The sequence below is a fragment of the Schistocerca gregaria genome, chromosome 4, assembly GCF_023897955.1.
Source record: "Schistocerca gregaria isolate iqSchGreg1 chromosome 4, iqSchGreg1.2, whole genome shotgun sequence".
NCBI lineage: Eukaryota > Metazoa > Arthropoda > Insecta > Orthoptera > Acrididae > Schistocerca > Schistocerca gregaria.
The window spans coordinates 521,462,610-521,482,780 of NC_064923.1; the positions used below are offsets into that span (position 1 = coordinate 521,462,610).

At 37.2% G+C, this 20,171-nt stretch overlaps 1 protein-coding gene across 2 annotated transcripts in view; it reads left to right on the forward strand.

The window, feature by feature from the left end:
- Positions 1-20,171, forward strand: part of LOC126268028 (integrin alpha-PS5-like) — a 554,707-nt gene that overhangs the window by 262,980 nt on the left and 271,556 nt on the right. For both annotated transcript variants that reach the window (XM_049973448.1, XM_049973449.1), the window contains exon 8: positions 282-367. In XM_049973448.1, coding sequence (XP_049829405.1) covers positions 282-367 — 86 coding nt within the window. The remainder of the gene's footprint in view (positions 1-281; positions 368-20,171) is intronic.

Sequence of the window (20,171 nt, forward strand, 5' to 3'; positions counted from 1 at the left end):
AATAATTTCATCAATAATTGATTGTTTTCTGTATCTGTGGTGTAACTTAAGCTACACTAATATTACCAAGCTTTCAATTTTTCAGCATGTTTAATATTTTATTGTTTGTTTTATGTAAAATAAGCTTTCACTCTTATCTTACTTAAATACTGTTTTTTTTTTTTTTTTGCCTGAGGTAACATAATCTCATTTGGAAAAAAATTAAGTATATTACAGACTATGAAATCTTTTATATCAGTAATTTTGTTTTTAAATTTTTAATACTTGTCTTTTCCCCACAGGATACAGTGTCTCTTCTGGAAAATTCTTTGATTGTCCAGAACTTCTGTTCGTGTCAAGTGCTCCAAGATCTTACCTCAAGGGTGCTGTAAGAAATTTCATTTCTGGCATATTTTTTTAATTCAATTAATAATTTATCAAGTTTACAAAGGCCACAATGAAAGTTTTGAGAATGAATAATTTGTGATTGAGTGTCATACTTTCAAGGAATGCACATGATTACAGTATACAGCCTAATTTAACATTTAGAGCACTTTATACAATGGTTTCTGTTTGGTTTATGAATGGTTTTTAATGAAAATCAGTGCCACCTGCAGTTGACTTTGGAATATTCTTCTGTTTATACAACCATAGTTTCTTTTTTTTTAATTTAGTCATGGAAGAAATTCTCTTCATGTTAAATGTGGTCACTCACCAACTCTCATTCCAGATACAACATCTGTGAGCTGATAATACAAGTAATTGGATTTTGTCAATAGCACTTATAATTGCCTCTCCTCCTCACTACAGCCTATCAGACACTTTCTATGGCAGTGTCCATATCTAACATCAAAACATTGTCCTCTCTTAACCAACGGCCCAGTCCATATGAATTCAGGATGGCTAGGAAAAAATTTTTACCTCCGTGGTCTTGGATGCTATTGAATTTAGCATCTGTTAAAATGAAGGGCTAAGTAAAGAACATGTATTTTTTTTTTGTTTTCTCCAAAAAAAATTCTGCTCTGAGATACAGTCCTCCAAAGATGACACTGTGCATACTATTTTGAAGATGAGAATTTTGGAAAAATTTCTAAAATGCTATACATCTGGAACAATTTTAGATATTTTACTAGGTTTTTTTATTTGAAAGATAGTTGCTCAATGATTACAAAGAAACCCTCCATTTGGACTTACCTGTCAAAGTTCTTTTACTATAGTGTTCTGAACTTTTATATAATTTATGGAATTTTTTTAAAATGTCGATCCATAAAATTTTGATTTTTTTTCTGTTGATTAGTACCATATAGTTCTATATTCCCTGAAAACAAGAGCTTCAGCTTTTAGGTTGAACAGGTTTTATAAACAATTTGAAATTTTTCCGTACATAAAACCTATTTTATTACCACATTATCACATAACAGGCTCATAAAAATCAGAACCTAGCCTTATTGAACATAATTTTAGTTTTGAAAGACAAGTAAGAGACGCATTTTTCAAGCATTTTAAATATTTCCAAAATGTATGTGAAAGGTCCAAAGACTTATAGGTTTCAATTTATACAACTTCTGTGCACTATGTTTTGCAATGAAATTAACCAGTCAATGAACTAAAACTGTATTCCATTGCTTCAGTATCTTCCTTTGGTTTAGAGTGATGCCTTTCTGTTGAACCAATAGAAATTGGAGCACTTACAATCTTCAAAACATTGTGAATAGAAGTGAGCACTGATTGTTGGTGTCCTTCAGCTGGAAACCTATATTCAATAGCTGGTCCATTTGGTAGCAAAAAGTTCACTACAATTTTGTTTGACTCATAACTTGTGTCTATAATCTCTGCAATCCACAAGTTACAGCCATATACACACACCAAAAATATACCCCTTCTCAGGTTGCGAATCTGAATGTTATCCTGCTGTTTGTGAGGTGTTGGCTGAACAAATGAAATTTCTTATTTCTTGCTCTGTAAAGTACATGCAATATGAGTTCACCCATCACTTTGGGTCAAAAAATGTGTCCTCTGAATTCCTTCTTTCACAGGAGTAGTTTGTTTGGGCCATTCTTCTTTTTTTATGCTCAAGTAACTCTTTGACTTCCTCTTTGGAAAAAAGAATCAGGGCTGTGGGTGTGTAAGATTTCATAGCTCTCATAAAATCCTCAGCATTCTGAATTGCAGATGCATTTGGTCTGGAAAGATTATGTTTTGTAGCATGGTCCTTCAGCAGATCTCCTACATCATCACTAGGCCCCTTCCCGTGACCAGTAGCACTGTATACTCAGTCAGTTGGCACAAGCAACTTAGTCAATTCAAACAGCTGGTAAAGATTTGTAAAATGACTTGAAGCACCATCAGAAATAATGATGATATTCTCTGCCCCTGTTTCTAGTTGAAGAATTTTGCACATTGCTAGCAAAGCATGTGCTGAGTCATGTCCTGCATCATCACTTACAACTGCAACACTTGTGGTCTTGTTTTGAAAATATGTCACCCCTGTAAAAATTGACACCTCGTCATTACTCCAATGATATGCTTGTACTTCTTGTGGGAGAGTTACAGACCAGTTATCAGTAAAATTGTGCAGTGATGCACTAAATATAGTTCTTCAGTCCGTACTCACACTTTCACTTGTGCGATGCTGGTGGGTTACTGCTTTCACTGACCATTTACCAAGTTCATCAATGACACTGTCAAAGGCAACAGTTTTCTTAATTAGTTTATTTTCCTCTCATGTTGCATCTGTAATTTCTGCTGAGTTATCTGCTACATCTTCCAGGCCAAGTGTCTGTAAAGACAGTCCTTCCTTTCCAGGGCAGTCACCACATTCTTGAAACAAATAAGTCTCTCATTTTACATCACAGTGTACTAATGACTTCAAACCACCAACCATGGTGACATATGTCATTTGATCCAGTAATTTCTTCAAACTTACCGCACAAAGTTCAAAATTTGTGCAGTATATAAGTAAACAGACATCTCTTGGTGGGTGTGTACCTACACACTTAGGTCATAGTGCATAAAATTTTGATCTTCCGGTATGTGAAGATGCACAGTTGCTTTTATAAATTGAAAAAGCTTCTTTAATACTGAAAGTCATGTAATTCTTCACTTTCACAACTTTTTGGCCTTCAACTGCTACAGTTATAGTGTCTTTTTTGTTGGCACCCTGTCGAGAACAGTTCCACTTATATACCAGATAAAATGACTGCACTATCTAAACTTGAGCTGCTTCTACAGCATGCCCACAATATGGATGTGATCTTCCAAAGATTTCTTTTACAGACCTCACATTTCTTGATTTGATACTGATGGAACATGGTTCAAAATTGTTTTTTGTGAAAATGGCTCTGGAATAATAGTTAAAACTTGCTTCCATAGCTGAATTGATAATTGTGAAAAATTACTAGCAAGAGGTGCAAGACTGCTTTGGTTCATTTTTTCTGAAGGTGGAATTTCTAATTAGAAGAGTGTGATCAGTTTTGCTGTAGTGTATTCATAGCTTTAGTAATTTCTCTGTACTTTCTTGATGCATAGAGCTTATGACCTGACTTCATTGACCATGGTTTCTTAACTGGACTAACACCTACCTTTGTAGTTGACTGATTCAGGGCATTTAATTCTTCCTTTATTGATGCAAAATCTGCATCATCTGCACTATGGGAGGCTTCATCTTTTTTAGATACTATCATTGGTGTTATTCTGTCAAAACATTTAGAACACAAAAAGTCATATCTTCACTTTGAAACAGAGTCTTCAAATGAGAACACTTATTCCTAACCTGTACAAAGTCTGTTTTTTTGTTTGGCTTATATATCACTCTTTTATGGATATGCAAATAGTCAGCACACTTCACTCTCCTGTGGCCCCAGTCAGAAGACATTTCTAACAGTCCTTTCGACTGTGTCAATTGGAAAATTCCTCACGAAAACACAGAGCTCACTGGATGGTCTCAGATTTCTTAAAAGCCTCTTCAATAAACAAAGTAGCACTTAACAACTACATTACAGAAACCAGCAATGATCAACCATGACAAGAAAGTACAACAAAGTATAAGAAATATCTGCAACAATGAAAAAGAACAGAAATAACTGCAACAAAGAAAGTGAAAAGAAATAACTGGAACAAAGATAATAGAAATGAGCATTGTAACAAGGAAATTAGTAAGAAAAAACTTCAATAAAGACATACATTACCCTTGGAAGATAAAAAATTGATTTTTTAAAATAAAACATGTCCAACTCAAAAATGGAAGCTCTCCTTTACAGAGAATATAGTACTACATGGAACTAATCAACAGAAAAAAATCTTAATTTTTCTGGATTGGCATTTCTGGAGCAGGAAAAAAATTCCTTAAATTATAATAAAAATTAAAAATGATAGAAAAATAACTTTGACAGATATGTCCAAATGGAGGATACCATTGTAATCATAAAGCAATTATCTTTTAAAGAAAAAATACTCTAACAAAATATCTAGAACTGTTACAGAGATATAGCATTTTAAACCTTTTTCCAAAATTCACATCTTCAAAATGGTGTTTACATGTCATCTTTGGAGGCCTGTCTCCTGGGGCAGGAATTTTTTGGGAGAAAACAGAAAGATATGTGTTTCTTACTTACACCTGAATTTTAGCGTATGCTAAATTCAATAACATCCAAGACTATGAAGGTAACCCCCCACCTGAAGTGATATCGATTATGCCCAGCTCAATTATGAATCCATTGACACAGGATCTTTCTTTGTATTAACAGGAGAACTTCTCCACTTATTTTTCCTTTCAAGATACTTCATTTCAAGTAATATGCTGTGTGATTACAGTTTGAGGTTTACCTTCTTCAGAAACTGAATTATTCAGTCTTCTTACTGTCAAGTGATGTTTAGTCTTGGAATACAAAATAGGACATACACTTCAGCCCTGAAATCATCCTTCTCTGCCTTTGATATCCCAGTATGTTTACCCATCCTTACAAACACTTCTCAGTTGAAATTGTTTATGATTCTTGCTCTACTTAATATTTTCCAAAATGTGCATCTGTGCACACTGAAGCAATCTAAATGAGTGTTTAGTGAGACATATGAGACACCGAACACCCTCCTAGATGTATTTAAGGTTGGAGACAGACTACCTATGGGGTAGTAGATAACTGCCTTGAATTTGAACCTTGCAAGACTGCTATTTCTTAGCCTGACTATTCTGACCTTCTTTGGCTTGATAGGTAGTGGATTTCCATTTTAGTATTTTCAAATCTGACTTGAATGCATTCTCACCTGCCCTTGTAATTTTCATAATTATAACATGTTTATTGATATGCCTGGGTGGGCTCGCAAGCCAGTGTGTTGTTAAGGATTGACACACTGCCATCACATTGAAATGAATCAACAAGTTGCATAGTAGCACAGGGTTAAAGATTGCACATGGGGCTACATCAGTAGCAGTTCATTTGAATTGTAAATGATTTTCTCTTGAACAATAATTAATTAAGAGTTAATATAGTGAACAGTTGAGTGAGTGGCTCACTCATGTAAGAAAGTGTTAGTTGTGAAAGTGGCATTTGAATGTGGGGACATTGTTTTTGATTATTTTCCACTCAGAACATTGATCATGATAAGTTATTTTATCATTTCTTAATTCTGGTCTCATCACATTAATTAATTTATTCTCTGATACTGTGGAGCCAGAAAGGCTAACACCAAGGCTGAGTAAACAGAATAGAATGTACAGCGATAATTCCAAGTTTAGCAATAAGATAGTAATTTTGTTCCAAATCACTATGAATGGTATGAAATTACATAATTAAAATTAAATATATGAATCAGATTGGGACTATCTGAGCACACAACAAAAAGCAGACCATAGGTGTGTTTGCTTGAAACTGATGCTGCAACAGCAGATATGTGTAATTGCAATGAACCATATAGTCATACCATGTTCAATGAACTGTAAAATGTGAAAGAAGACAGGTTGCAGTAAATAAAAAGCAGATGACATTGTTGCTATAAATTTTTTGTTTGAATGATCTGATAAAAATAAATAGTGAAGTAAACAAGGGTAGTATCAGTAGCAAAATTAAGCAAGGTAAAGAATGACATAAAATCCAAAGATTCAGGAATTTTAAATAATCACATGATTGGAGTGGAGTTAAACATCTTGTGTACACTTGCAAGGGAATCCACGAATAAAAGAATCATCTGATAGTGAATAGCAGTATTAGGATGCCTTTTATGTGGCCATGGTATTTGTAGGAAGGTTGAAACCAGTACCATCCCAATTAAGCATTACCTTCATCAACTTTTAAAATAAGTCCACAATATAATGCACCATTGAATGTAAATATTTAATAGAATCTTAACCCTTTCCAATTCAATTTCTAAAGTGACTGTATTCTCCCCTATTCTTATTTATTTTGTATAGTTAAGTATGTAAGAGATTATGTGTTATTATACCACTGCTTAAAAAAAATAAAAATCAGTGTTATTACACTTGACAAATTTATTTTCTTTTAAACTAATTTTAATATGTAAGAGATTATGTGTTATTATACCACTGCTTTAAAAAAATAAAAATCAGTGTTATTACACTTGACAAATTTATTTTCTTTTAAACTAATATTTGAAACTACATTAGTGTTTCTTAAAGCTGTTTATAATTTTTTCCCTATGGTACTTCATAAAACATTATCCTGGTAAAGTCCATCCTTCCTCTTGCGTGTTTCGGAGTAGAAAATTGTTTCTCCTCTTTCTACTGATGCAAGTCATGTTACCCTGTGTTGATTTTTTTTCATTTTGTGTTATAAAAAGTGTCTCCCCTTTTGGTCGCCACTTGTGTCAGACAATGATGACATTCTTCCTTTCTTTGAATTTGTATTCCTATACTGGCTGACTAAATGTCTGATTGGATTTTATTCTGTTGGAAAGGTGGGTCGGCAGTGGTTATTCACTTTTTTTTTTTTTTTTTTTTTTTTTTTTTTTTTTTTTTTTTTTTTTACTGAGCAAAGAAAATAAATATTCACTACAGCTATTTCAGTCAGGCATAAAAATAATTTTTTCCACCCCTTATATGATCAAGACAGAAAAAGGAAACTTTATATCACCATCACCATCATGATAAATTTCCCAGGTATTTGCCACAGGTTGCAGCTCTTCATGTCTTTCTATTCCATTAGTTCTTTCTGAACCACTAGAACTTTCATTACTCCATGTAGTGGACATTTCTTACCAATCACTGCATCACTAAATTGTCCTTCATGCTCATTGCCTTCAAGAAGCCACCTGACAATTTCATAATCACTTACACATTTTCTATCGACCATTGTGATACTAGAAACTAGTGAATATAATATGCTTTCAGTGATCAGATCTTTGTATTAAGTGCTGCCATGCACCTAGTGAATTCCAACAAAGGGGCAGATGTAAAGCGCACTACTGGAAACATGTTTGACATTGTCCAGCATTAATGCAACAGCAAAAAATTGTTATGTCGGATGTAGTCCAACTGTGGATTGGGAACGTTGGTGACATTGGTAGCAGGAGTGGTCAAAATTTAATTTTGAATAGATTGTATACTCATCTCTTACAAACAATCTCTGCAGAAAAAGGCCTTGTTTTCTAGGGATAACAGGCACTGAAATTCTACAAATGTAGATGTTATGATGGACTTTAGTTTTCATTTACTTTCCATCATGCATTGGTTGATTTTCAGGTGCAGATTTGCTCAAAATAAAGGTCATTTGAAACAAAATCATATTTTTCAGAGTAACAGTGGGTCTCATTATAAAAGGATTCACAATTATACACTAAACAACACTGAATGGCCACACTGTAGTACAGCCAGTACGAGGCAAACTTCTGACACAAAGACAAGTGGCAAATATTTGTTTTGTGTTTAAAAGCTAACAAACATCTGCTTTCCACTTGGCACATATTTGCAATATTTATAGCCTGTCAGATCATTCTGGATTCCTTTAGAGTCATGTTAATTATGTTCTTGCATTAGTTTCATATTGCTATAAATTTAGACGAAATTATGTTTTCATGAGTGGAAAAATCAAGGAACTAAATTAGTGACAACAGATATGTTAAATAATTATGATTTATAAATAGAGGGATCCAGAAAATGATGCCTATTTTTATTTTTATTGTTGTTTTTGTTTTTGTTGTTGCATGTTTTTTCATTAAATAAAAATATTTTTTAAAGCTAATTACATTTCCATAATAAAAAAATAACTGTGTAAATAATGAATATTAAATTGTAGTCTGGAACAAGTCAGATAAAATTTCATAATTTTTCAAGTTTCAGTGGTGTTTACTGTTACTTGAGTAAGTTAAATACTGAAAAATTACAGTGCTTTTACAAGCATTTAATTTTGAAATTATGTTCCTATTTACTCTTTTCTGTTTTAAAGTGAAATTAATAAGATGACTAAATGTGTGGGATATTACATTTATTTTCTGGACTGACAGGAATGTTATAATTAATTACAAACAGTAAACACAATTATTGTCAAAACTTTCTGGCATATCAAAACTGTGTGGCAGACCAGAAGTTGTAGAGCACTTATCTGTGAATGGCACAGGGCATGCATTTGAGTCTCAGTTTGGCACATAGTTTTAATCTATGAGTTAGTTTCATATTAGTGCACACTCTGCTGAAAAGTGAAAAATTCATTCTGTAAACATTCACCAGGCTGTGGCCAATTCATGTTTTCACAATATCTTTTCTTGGAGGAGTGCTAGTCCTGCAAGTTTTGCAGGAAAACTGTGAAGTTTGGAATATAGGGGATGAGATGCTGGTGGAAGGGAACTATGAGGGTGGGTTGTGAGTTATGCTTGGGTAGCTCAGTCAGTACAGCACTTTCCTGTCAAAGACAAAGATCATGAGTTTGGGTCTCAGTCCAGCACCCAGTTTTAATTGGCCAGGAAGTTTCATATCTGTGCACACTCAGCTGCAGATTGAAAAATCCATTCTTTTAACACTCCCAACTTGTGACTAAGCCATACCTCCACAACATCCTTTCTTGCACGAGTGCTGGTCCTACAAGTTTTGCAGGAGAACTTCTATGATGGTTGGAATGTAGGAAGTGAGGTATTGGTGGAAGTGAAGCTATGAGGGTAGTTAGTGAGTTGTTGCTTGGGTAGCTCAGTCAGTAGAGCACTTGCTCAGGAAATGCTAAAGTCCTGACTTTGACTCTTCGGCCAGCACCTAGTTTTAATTTGCCAGGCAATTTCATATGGGGAGACACTTGGCTGCAGAGTGGATAATTCATTCCACAATTGTGTTGCTGTAAAACCACCAATACTATCTAAAACTTTAATCCAAAAGTGGTATAAAACAGTTCATTTTGTCAAACTGTCCTGCTTCTTCTTTCATTACAAGGTGAAAAAAGGGAACAGAGGATAAGGAACAGCAATGAGAAAAAGTGTTTCTTTTAATGATTTCACATATTCTCAGGAATGTGTGATTGAGTGTTAGTTCTCAGTTTTGTTGTGGGATTTGTGGATAGTGTGCAGATGAATCCAAACTTTGTTATATCTTTTTGTAAACTAATGCATGTGTCAAATGTTTGTAATACAATATGATGTTATAATTAGGTGTGTCATGAGGAATAAAGGGATCTTAAGATTGTAAGTTCTAACTAAATTGTTGATCCTGGTAAGGTGATGTGTGCAAGGCAAAACAATCTTTGCCTGCTATAAATTATAATTGGTGGTCATCCCTCAGGTACTGGTGTATCACTTCTGTCCATGAACTGGGTGCAGAATACTTGTAACATACTTAAAATTGCTCAGCTTTATCCATTTTGTGTAAGTTGGACTGGTACTGAGAGAGGCAGATATATTCATTCACAATGTTTACTCTCTTTACAGCAGTCTGTAACACAATACAGCCTCACAACAAAGTATGAAAAATATAAATTATAGAAGAATAAGACATACTAGAAATATCATCTAGTAACTTTGAATCAACTATAAATTGCAGTTCTGGTCAACTAAAAGTGCTGACATCAAGCTAATACCAGATTCGTGATCTGTATTTTGAGTCACTATCTGTTGGTTTTTCAGAAGAACTTGGTGTCTGTATTTATAAATAAGTAACCACTCAAATACCCATTTCTGTGCACATAGTTCTGTTCCAGTGTATGTGTAATTAGAGTAAATGAATGTCATAAGGTTGTTCAGTACAAAATTAGCTGTTTCAAAATAGTTAACAGAGATAACTTCTACAGTGTAAATAAAAAAATGATAGATTGGTAAATTGACATAAGTTCATCTTTGCTTCACTCATGTCTTTGGAATCAGCAATGTACTGGAAAATGAGCTCATAAATTTAAATCTTGGTCATACAAAAATATTACAATTTTATGAAACAAGACAAAAATGTGTTTTCTTTAAGCTAATACAAAACATGGTGTTTCACCATGAACCCACAGTTGAATTAGTTCAAGTGAAAACTGCGAAGTCTGATGTAGGTCAGACAAAAGTACTGACATCAAACTGACAATGAAGTCAAATATTGTGTAATGAAATATCAACTGTTGGCTTTAGAGCAAACGATGAAAGGGTGGTGGCAGTCTGCCAGAGGTGTAGCCACCAAACAGATGTCATAAACCACCATAGCTAAACAATACACTGGCATATGTCTCAAAATTTAGACAGAATTTGGCCACACCATGCACTTGCTAGTTCTGAGTTACTGTAACAGTTAACTTAACACAATGTGTAGCATGCATTGACTGTTGTGGTAGTCCTTCACAATGAAAGATTTACCAATTTTAGGGGCACAACCAACTCTGATTGGGAAGTAATATGTCACAGCTGACTGAATAATGTGCCTTAATCACAAAGAATGCTACAGATATTCATTTTTATTTATCTTTCACATGAGATTAATAACTACTTTTAAACCTGGAAATGTGTTGTATTCTGCTTCATAATCAAACCACTGTTGTTCAATGTCATAAAAACAAAACTTTGAGTAAGAAACAGCAATTTTATTAATACATTCTGCCCAGGGAAATAGCTAATTGCTGTTTTGTAGACTACTTTCTTCACATTTTGGAAAGTAAAGACGACCTCTACAGTTAACAAAATATAATTATCCTTTTCTTGAGTGAAGCCTTCACTGCAGAATATTTATACCTATCTGAGAAAATGCCTGTTGGGAAAAAAATATCTGTAAATAAATCAGTGCATTGTTAAAATATAGTGCATTAATCTTCAATGTCATAGTTTGTAATAACCATAACCAAATCAGTTACTACTAATCTCCTGCCTTGCCCTCAGACAAATCAAAACTTTTTGTTTATACTAAGCAATTGCTGTTGCACAAGATACAGATAACAATAATCCATCTACTTCTACATCTATATCTATACTCTGCAAACCACCATGAAAGTATGGCAGAGGATATGTCCCATTGCACCATTTATTAGGGTTTCTTCCCCTTTCAGTTCTCATATGGAGCATGGTAAGAATGATTGTTTGAATGCCTCTGTTTGTGCTTTAATTTGGTGGTCATCTTATCCGCATTGTTATTATGTGGGTGATATGTAGGGGATTTTAATATATTCCTAGAGTCATCATTTAAAGCTGATTCTTGAAGCTTTGTTACCAGAGTTTCTCAGGATAGTTTATGTCTATCTTCAGGAGTCTACCAGTTCAGTATTTTTAGTATCTCTGTGACACTCTCCTGTGGATCAAACAAACCTGTGACCATTTGTGCTGCCTTTCTCTGTATACATTCAAATATGCCCTATTTGATGTGGCTCCCACATACTTGAACAATATTCCAGAACTGCTCACACAAGTTATTTGACTGTAAGCAATCTTCTTTGTAGGCTGATGGCAATTCTCTAGTATTCTACCAATAAACAAAACTCTACCACATGCCTTAGCAACAACTGAGCCTATGAGATCATATCATTTCCTATCCATACAAAGTGTACACCCAGATATTCATATGAGTTGGCTGATACCAACAGTGACTCACTGATATTATAGTCACAGGATACTATGGTTTTGTTTTGTTGTGTGAAGTGCACACAGTTTTACATTTTTAAACATTTAAAAGTAAATTGTCTGTCTTAAGACCACTTTGAAATCTTATCAAGATCTGATTGAATATTTATGCAGCTTCTTTTGGACAGTGCTTCATTATAGATAACTGTATCATTTACAATAATTCTGAGGTTACTTTTAATATTGTCTACAGGGTCATTAACATACAACATGAACATCAAGGGTCCCAAGACACTTCCTGGGGGCATATTCACAGTTACTTCTTCATCTGATGATGCTTCTCCATCCAAGATAACATGCTGTGTGCTACCTACATAAAGCTCCTCAATCCAGTCACAAATTTAACTTGATACACCTTACAGATGTACTTTTGATAATAAGTGTAGGCATGGCACTGACTCAGATACTTTCCAGAAATCAAGAAATAATGCATTTACCCACCTGCCTTGATCCAAAGCTTTCAACATGTCATGTGAGAAAACTGTGAGTTGGGTTTCAAATGATCAGTGTTTTCAGAATCCATGCCCATTGGTATGGAGGACATCATTCTATTCGAGATATCTCATTATGTTTGACCTCGCTGCTGACCCCCACCCCCCACCCCCTGGGGTGTTAGGAAGGCTTCCTCTAGATGGGCCAGAAATAGGTTGGCATGGGATAGTGTCATGCAAGTGCTCATTGCTTTATCTTAGATTTGTTTTTAGGTACTACCTTCAAGAAGAAATAATAGTATATGAGGATATGGATGGAGGTTGTTGGTATGGAGTCAATCGGGCGTTGAAAAGGGTAGAGTTCAGTAGCAGTAAGGCCATGAGTGTTAGGGATGTTAGTGAAGAGGGAAGTGACATCAATATTAATGAGCACTCTTTGGTAAAGAAACAGAAATTGTGAAGAGTTGGTGAAGGAGATGGTTGGTGTCTTTTATGTTGGAGGGTAGGACAAGGCTAATAGGCCTAAGGATTTGAGGAGAGACTGGAGATCCTGTTGGATTTCTGGAATGTGTCACTTTGGCAGGGTTTATAGGTGGATGAGTCTGACAGCTGGCGGGATCCAGCTGCCAAGTAATCCCTGTGGTTGAATATGACATGATAATGTGACGTTTTTGGAGCAAAATTTAAATATGTTTCATCTGTGTAGAATATGACAATGAGTACAAGCTAATGCCTATGCTAAAGAATAGCCAGAAATATAAACAGAAGCTGAAAATGTCATCAAGGGACATACAGGCAAATGCCCAAAAATAAAACATAGACAATCCAAACTTTAAAGGGTGGCTGCGTGAACTAGACAGAAATATGGCTATTTGTTCTAAGCTGTCACTAACATACAGGCATTGAGTGGCACTGTGTGCAGCATTCTTAGACTGGCCAGAAAGAGTCAGTTCACACAGTTATGACCGCTTGACCTCAGGGGTTGTAATATGTCAGAACAGCCCAGAGATAGGGATGACTCATGCGAAAGCAAGCAGAGAAACACTGGCAAGTCTTTGTGTTGATCCCAGGGATGTTGTGGCGTGCATGCTTGGGCTCAGCACCAATGCCAATGCCAGAATCTGCTGTGTTTGTTTCTGGCGGCTCAGTCCTGCAGACATAGTGCTCCAACTCACACCACAGCTAAGTGGCCACCGTGTGTGTTGGCTGTGCTTGTCGCTCAGAACATGGCTGGATGCTCCCTCAAGTGCAGCTCATGGAACCCATGTTGTGTGCCAGATGGAAACAGCCAACTGCCATTGTTGTAGTGAGTCTTAGCAGCTCCGGCCATCTTCCCAGGGCAGCTTGGTCAGTGACTGCAGTCAGCTGTCCACCCAGAAGGCTAAAAGTTCATGCTCTAGCCACACCCCTGAGGTTGGCAACTTGCAGTCCATTGGATGATGTCACCCAGAGAGTGGAAGCTAACAGCCCTTTTGTTCCTTGTGCTGGTGCATCTCCAAGCTATGTCCTGCCCCACCACAGCTAAAGGGTGACAATGGAGCAGAGGTTGGTAGCAGTTTCAGTGGGATGGTTGGCCACCAATATCCATCACCAGAAGGTCATTGTGGCTGGCCTGCATCTTAAACAGTTGTCATTCTCTCCCACCAAATTTCATTAGGTTTGGAGATGTCTGAGTGGGGAAATTTTTTAATATTGGTCCCTTGACATGGAATGATCCTTTTCCTTTCGTGCATTCCTTCAAACTTCCCTATTTCTTCTGGCAAACTTCCGCATTGACTCAACATCTGGTCCTAATTTAGGAACCAGAAATCATAGGGAGATGATATTTTCCTGCTGTACACCACTTCAAATGGCAATAAACCTGTTGCAGTATGAATCTTTGAATTATAAACACACTGTACATAAGATAATTAGGTGTCCCAATCATCATGCCTGGAACCTATGTAATGGCTCAACATTTTTGCAGTTTTCTTGCACACACATTCTTTATTGCCATTGTTCTGTGAATGATATGGACTCATTGATAACTTCCCTGTACACAACACAAGGCATTTCATTAAATCTGAGACAAAGTTTATACCCTGGCCTGTAATTATCATATTAGGCACGTTAATGTCCAATTGTTTACTAATGCCTGTGCTACAGTACTTTCCCATTAGTCGGGCATCAGTACCATTACCAAAAATAGAGAAAAATGATCAGTGACCAAGAGAACATACCCAGTTACTGCAGGTGTTTTATTAAATGCCCCGATATCCAATCATGACACAGAAAATGGACTGGACTCCTCTGGAAACCTTTCAATGGCACTTTCTGATACATAGTGTCAGCCCTCTGTGTGCATGACACACAGTGCTTAACATACTGCTCTATGTCACACTTCCTGTCCCTTTACCAAAACTGCTTTGCTACATGTCTGTTTGTCACATGTCGCCCTCCATAATGGGACAACGTCTAGTTATGAGTTTGCTGCAAAACTTCCTTCCAAAAACCCTCTGGAGCCACAACATGTAGTCTGCACCTTGTCTTTCTACACACCAAACGATGGGCATAATGAAATGTGCCTGTGACTTAAATGCCTTGCACTCCTTGTCCCTTGACTGTACCCACTGAAGTTCTTCAATGCTCGTCGCTAGTGTACTTAATATCACTACCCCGTGGCTCAACAAATCTGGATTTGAGTTTGATCTCCCTCCCTTATGGTTTATCTCATATTCAAATTCACTAAGCTTAAGCGCCCACTGAGTTAATCTCATAGATGAATCTTTTTAAACAAAGCAACCACTTCAATGAGGCACGGTCTGTCATGACCTTAAACTTCCTAGCATACATATAACATTGAAAATACATAACAGCATATATGACTGCCAACATTTCTTTCTCATTATTGAATAGTTATGCTCCACATTGTTTAAGCATAAGCTACCAGACCTGACCATACACCATCTGTCCCAAAACACAACTGACTGCTTCATCTGAAGCATCATGTGAAAGGATAACTTCTTTCTTGAAACCCAGAAAAATCAATACTGGATATGAAACTAGTATTTTATTTTTCAAATGCCTTCTGACATTCCTGCAATCAGTAGAAATGTGTCCCCTTCTTCAGTAGCTTGTTCGAGGTCCATGTCCAGCTATTTTCACAGAGTCCTTCACAAACCATCTACAATAACTACAGAGGCCAATGAATGACTGTACCTTATTAGTTGTGTATGGTATTGGATAATTTTGAACTGCGTCTGTAAGATTGAGCTGTTATGGTGTGCTCATGTTTTTCATGCAGGGGCTTGCACCCCTTGTTGTTTTGTGTGGCACTATCACGGCACAGGCCTACATTGATGTTTTAAACACCTTCTTGCATCATACTGTTGCAGAGCAATTTGGGAATGGCAACTGCATCTTTCAACATGATTCAACACCTGTTCATAATGCATGGCCTGGGGCAGAGTGGTTACACAGCAATAACATCCCTGTAATGGATTGCCTTGCACAGAGTCCTGACCTAAATCCTATAGAACACTTTTGGGATGTTTTGGAATGCCAACTTAATGCCAGGCCTCATTGACCAACATCAATACCTCTCATCAGTGCAGAATTCCATGAAGAATGGTCTGCCATTCTCCAAAAAACGTTTCAGCACCTGTTTGAATGTACGTCTGCGAGAGTGGAAGCTGTCATCAAGGCTAACGCTGGGCAAAAAATGATATCGAATTCGAGCATTACTAGTGGAGGGTGCCACGAATGTGTAAGACATTTTCAGCCAGATGTCCAGATATTATTGACCACATAGTGTATGTCAATGCATTTAGCTTATGGATTCTGTCCAAGAATGCTTCCACAGACTCGTTGCACTGCATTGACATAGTAGATAATGTTTCCTGAAAAAATATCACACAGTTCTGCTTTTGGTACTGCTTTCACAATCCAACTGCCCACTTGTGGAATATATGTGCTATACTGAATGTCTTACAGTAGACAACTTATGCTTTGGAATCCCCCATCAGACTCATATTAGCAACATGCAGGGTTAAATCATCTGACCACCCATGTGCGTATGCAGAATCACTAACGTCCTTAATGGAAATTGTCACGTCTTGCATTGCCTTGCCTAAGAAGGGGTTAATCACTACAATCACAGCCAAGTTGTACAGAACAGAAGGCAGTCTCAGTCCAGACTTATTTCTCCATGATTCTGATTGTGACTGATCATGACTCTCCTAATGAGGATCTAACTTGTGATTTTTCAAAATTTCTCTGTGTCAGGCCCTCAGACTGCTCTGATAGTGCTTGCACTTACTGAGGTAAAGCAGCAATCTCTTGTTACCACCATTTTGCTTACTCTACTTCCACCATAATTCAACTGCCAAAAAACAAACTCCCGTTTAACCCCACTTAAAAAATGTAATCACAAATTAATTCCTTCAGCAAATCATCATCCATCTACATTCAGTACAGCTATTACAAAGGTGACCTATAGTCTTACATACTGAACAAACAGGTCATACATGGCAACTTTGGTCCAGGACACCTCAATGACACTAAATTATCATTTCCACCATTGCCTCTAAACGAAGATAAGTCCACGTGTTCCTGTGGCTTCACAAAAGTAATTCTAAACATTGTGTGCCCTAGCTCAACAACAAACAATGACAATGAGAGCAAACATCAAAAATAATATAAAGAAAACTCACCACATCACACTGTGCGTAGGTGATACCACAAAACATACATCAAGTGCCACTGCCTCACTCACCACACACCAAAACCAACCCTCTCTCCAAATATGATGTTGGACATGTACGAACAGATCCTGACATAATGTATTGTGTTGGAAAGCAAAATGACTGTTTGCTCATGCCAAACTGTTATAACCTCTTGAAATCAGAAGTTCTAATATATCAGAATGACTGAGAGGTATGGTCTGAGAAAGAGAGTGGAGTGACTCATGCTGAAGTGTGCAGAGAATTACCAGCAACTGTGGTCATTGACTTCATTGCATCGAAGGTTCATGTCAGGCCTTCCACTGATCCTGTTGGTGGTGCCATATGGTGTGGATGAATGGCTCAGCACCAATGTCAGTGATGGAATCTACTGCACCAGTGGCCGGCCACCCAGCCTTGCTGACATAACTCTCCTTCTCATGCCATGGCTAAGTAGCACTGTGTGTTGGCTGTGCTGGTAGCCCTGGACTTGACTGGCTGCTCCCTCAAACACTTCTCATGGACACCATGTAGAGCACCAAAGGAAAACACCAGCCACAGTCATTGCAGTGAGCCATAGCAGCTCCAACCATCTGCACTCAGTCAGTGGTCGGGAGGCAGCAAGTTCACACCCTGGCCCTTCTCCTGTGGATGGCAGCTTGCAGTCCACCAGACAATTTCACCCAGAGAGCAAAGGCTAACACCTGTCTCACTCTTAGTTCTGGTCCAGCTCCAAGGTGCGGTCCACCCTGCCACAGCTATGACTCATCCATGCAATAAAGGTTGGTAGTTGTTTTAGTGGATGGTTGGCCACTGATATCCATCAGAAGGTTGTTGTGGTTTGCCTGCAAGTTAACCAATCATCATTCTCTTTTGTTCTAGATGTGGATAGAATGACAACATGACTCCCTGTCTGAGCCTCTGGGCTCACTTTTTATACACCTTTTCCATAAGCCAAGATATTTGGATTCTTTGTCACAAAAAGCTGACTTTTTACTAGGACCATTGTTTTCCATTCATGGTAGATGGTGCTGTAATCATATAATATCAAGTGTGCCTGTTTTTGCTATTAAATATTGATGATTCTGATTCTACATTTCATTTACGATGTAAATGTATACCTTTGTGTTCTGATGGTTGATATTTATGTTTGATGTTTGGTTTAGTGTTACAAATTTGATTGTACAGTCAGTTCAAAATGATTAGTCATTTCATGGCTTGTTGGAAGGTACATTTAGTGTGATCTGGAGCAACAATGTGGGTGGAATTGTGGAATTGTCTTTCTGTTCCCATCAGGATGCTTGATACTGGTAAGTCCAGTTGCCTGTCATCATTGGTGTGTTCAATTTTGGTGAGTTCCCTTGCATCTCACCATTGAGATGCTTGATATTGGTGAGCCCCCTTGCCTGTCACCATTGGGTTGCTTGACTTTGGTGAGAATCCATAGGAGGTGCACTTTTCAGTATCACTTCGTGGACATTTTACCTTATTACAATGGTTGCAGTTTCTATTCTGCCTGTTGGCGTAGTGGTCAGTGTGAGAGTTACAAAAGTTTGATGGAAATACACAATGAAATCAGCCACCTTGATGGTAGGGTTCAAACTTGGCCACTGAAATCAAGCATTCTGGTAGTTAGGGACTTACCACAATGAACCCAATAGGGAAAACTGCATTAATATACATGTAGCTTATTTGACAGAAATGTCAATCTCTATCTATATTATTTGTACTGTACAGCTACGTTTACATCACTCAAGTAATGTTTGATCATCAGAACCAGCCATTGAAAATGGATATGCTATGTGGCTAGGGTCTCCAGTCGGGTAGATCAGTCAGTCGCCTGGTGCAAGTCTTTTGAGTTGACGCCACTTCAGTGACTTGCATGTTGACGGGGATGAAATGATGATGATAAGGACAACACAACACCCAGTACCTGAGTGGGGAAAATCTGTGACCCAGCCGGGAATCTAACCCGTCACACTGACCAGTCAGCTACGCGGGGGCAGACGTACCAGCCATTAGAATATAAAGTTTGCATTTACATAGTAAATGAAATGTAGAATAAAATGCATCATACCTTGACTGCAGAAATAGGCACACTTGATAATTTTTGATTACGGCACCATGTACCATTGTTGGGAAACAATAGTTTTCTGGTGTAGAAGCCAAATATGCAATAAAATTTTCCTTTGAGAACACGAAGTAGACCCTACCAATGTGGGAGAGGTGGTTAGGAGTGGCCAGTAACAGTATGTAGAATAGACAGATGGCCCCATTACTCATATCAATTTTTCATCTCACACATTTTTTTAATACAGTTTGTTGTTTTTGATATATTTAGTTCTCTCAATTTCAAACAACAATGTTAAATGTTTCCTAATAATCATAAAGTCTCCATTCACAACATTATTAGGTTACAGCTCAAGTAAAACTGCACAGGTAAACTAATGACATATATACCCTTCAATTTATTCTGTGTAGGTCAGTCATTATTTCAGTTTTGACCGGCCAGTGTGGCCGGGTGGTTATAGGCGCTACAGTCTGGAACAGCGCGACCACTATGGTCGCAGGTTTGAATCCTGCCTCGGGCATGGATGTGTGTGATATCCTTAGGTTACTTAGGTTTAAGTAGTCCTAAGTTCTAGGGGACTGATGACCTCAGACGTTAAGTCCCATAGAGCTCAGAGTTATTTGAACCATTTTTTCACTTTTGTTTAAAGCAGGGACAGTTAAGAACTCTACATACTTGTGGAACCCTCACATACATGGGTATCTCTCTCATCTGACTGCACTGCAGATATAATTAGAATCAAATTTTTACTATTTAGAACTACTCTACTGACATTGCAGTGGATAGAGTTCTCAACAACATAGATCACAAACAAACAAATTTTTGCTATATAAGACTGATGGAAATTTGTAAATGGAAATATACATTAAAAAAATGAAAGGTGACCATTTATCTATAGACGGTTGGTGCATGGGACACAAAAAAACACAAGTGATGATGCCAAGTGGACTGTGCAGGAAAGTGGGAAAACAGTGGTCATGT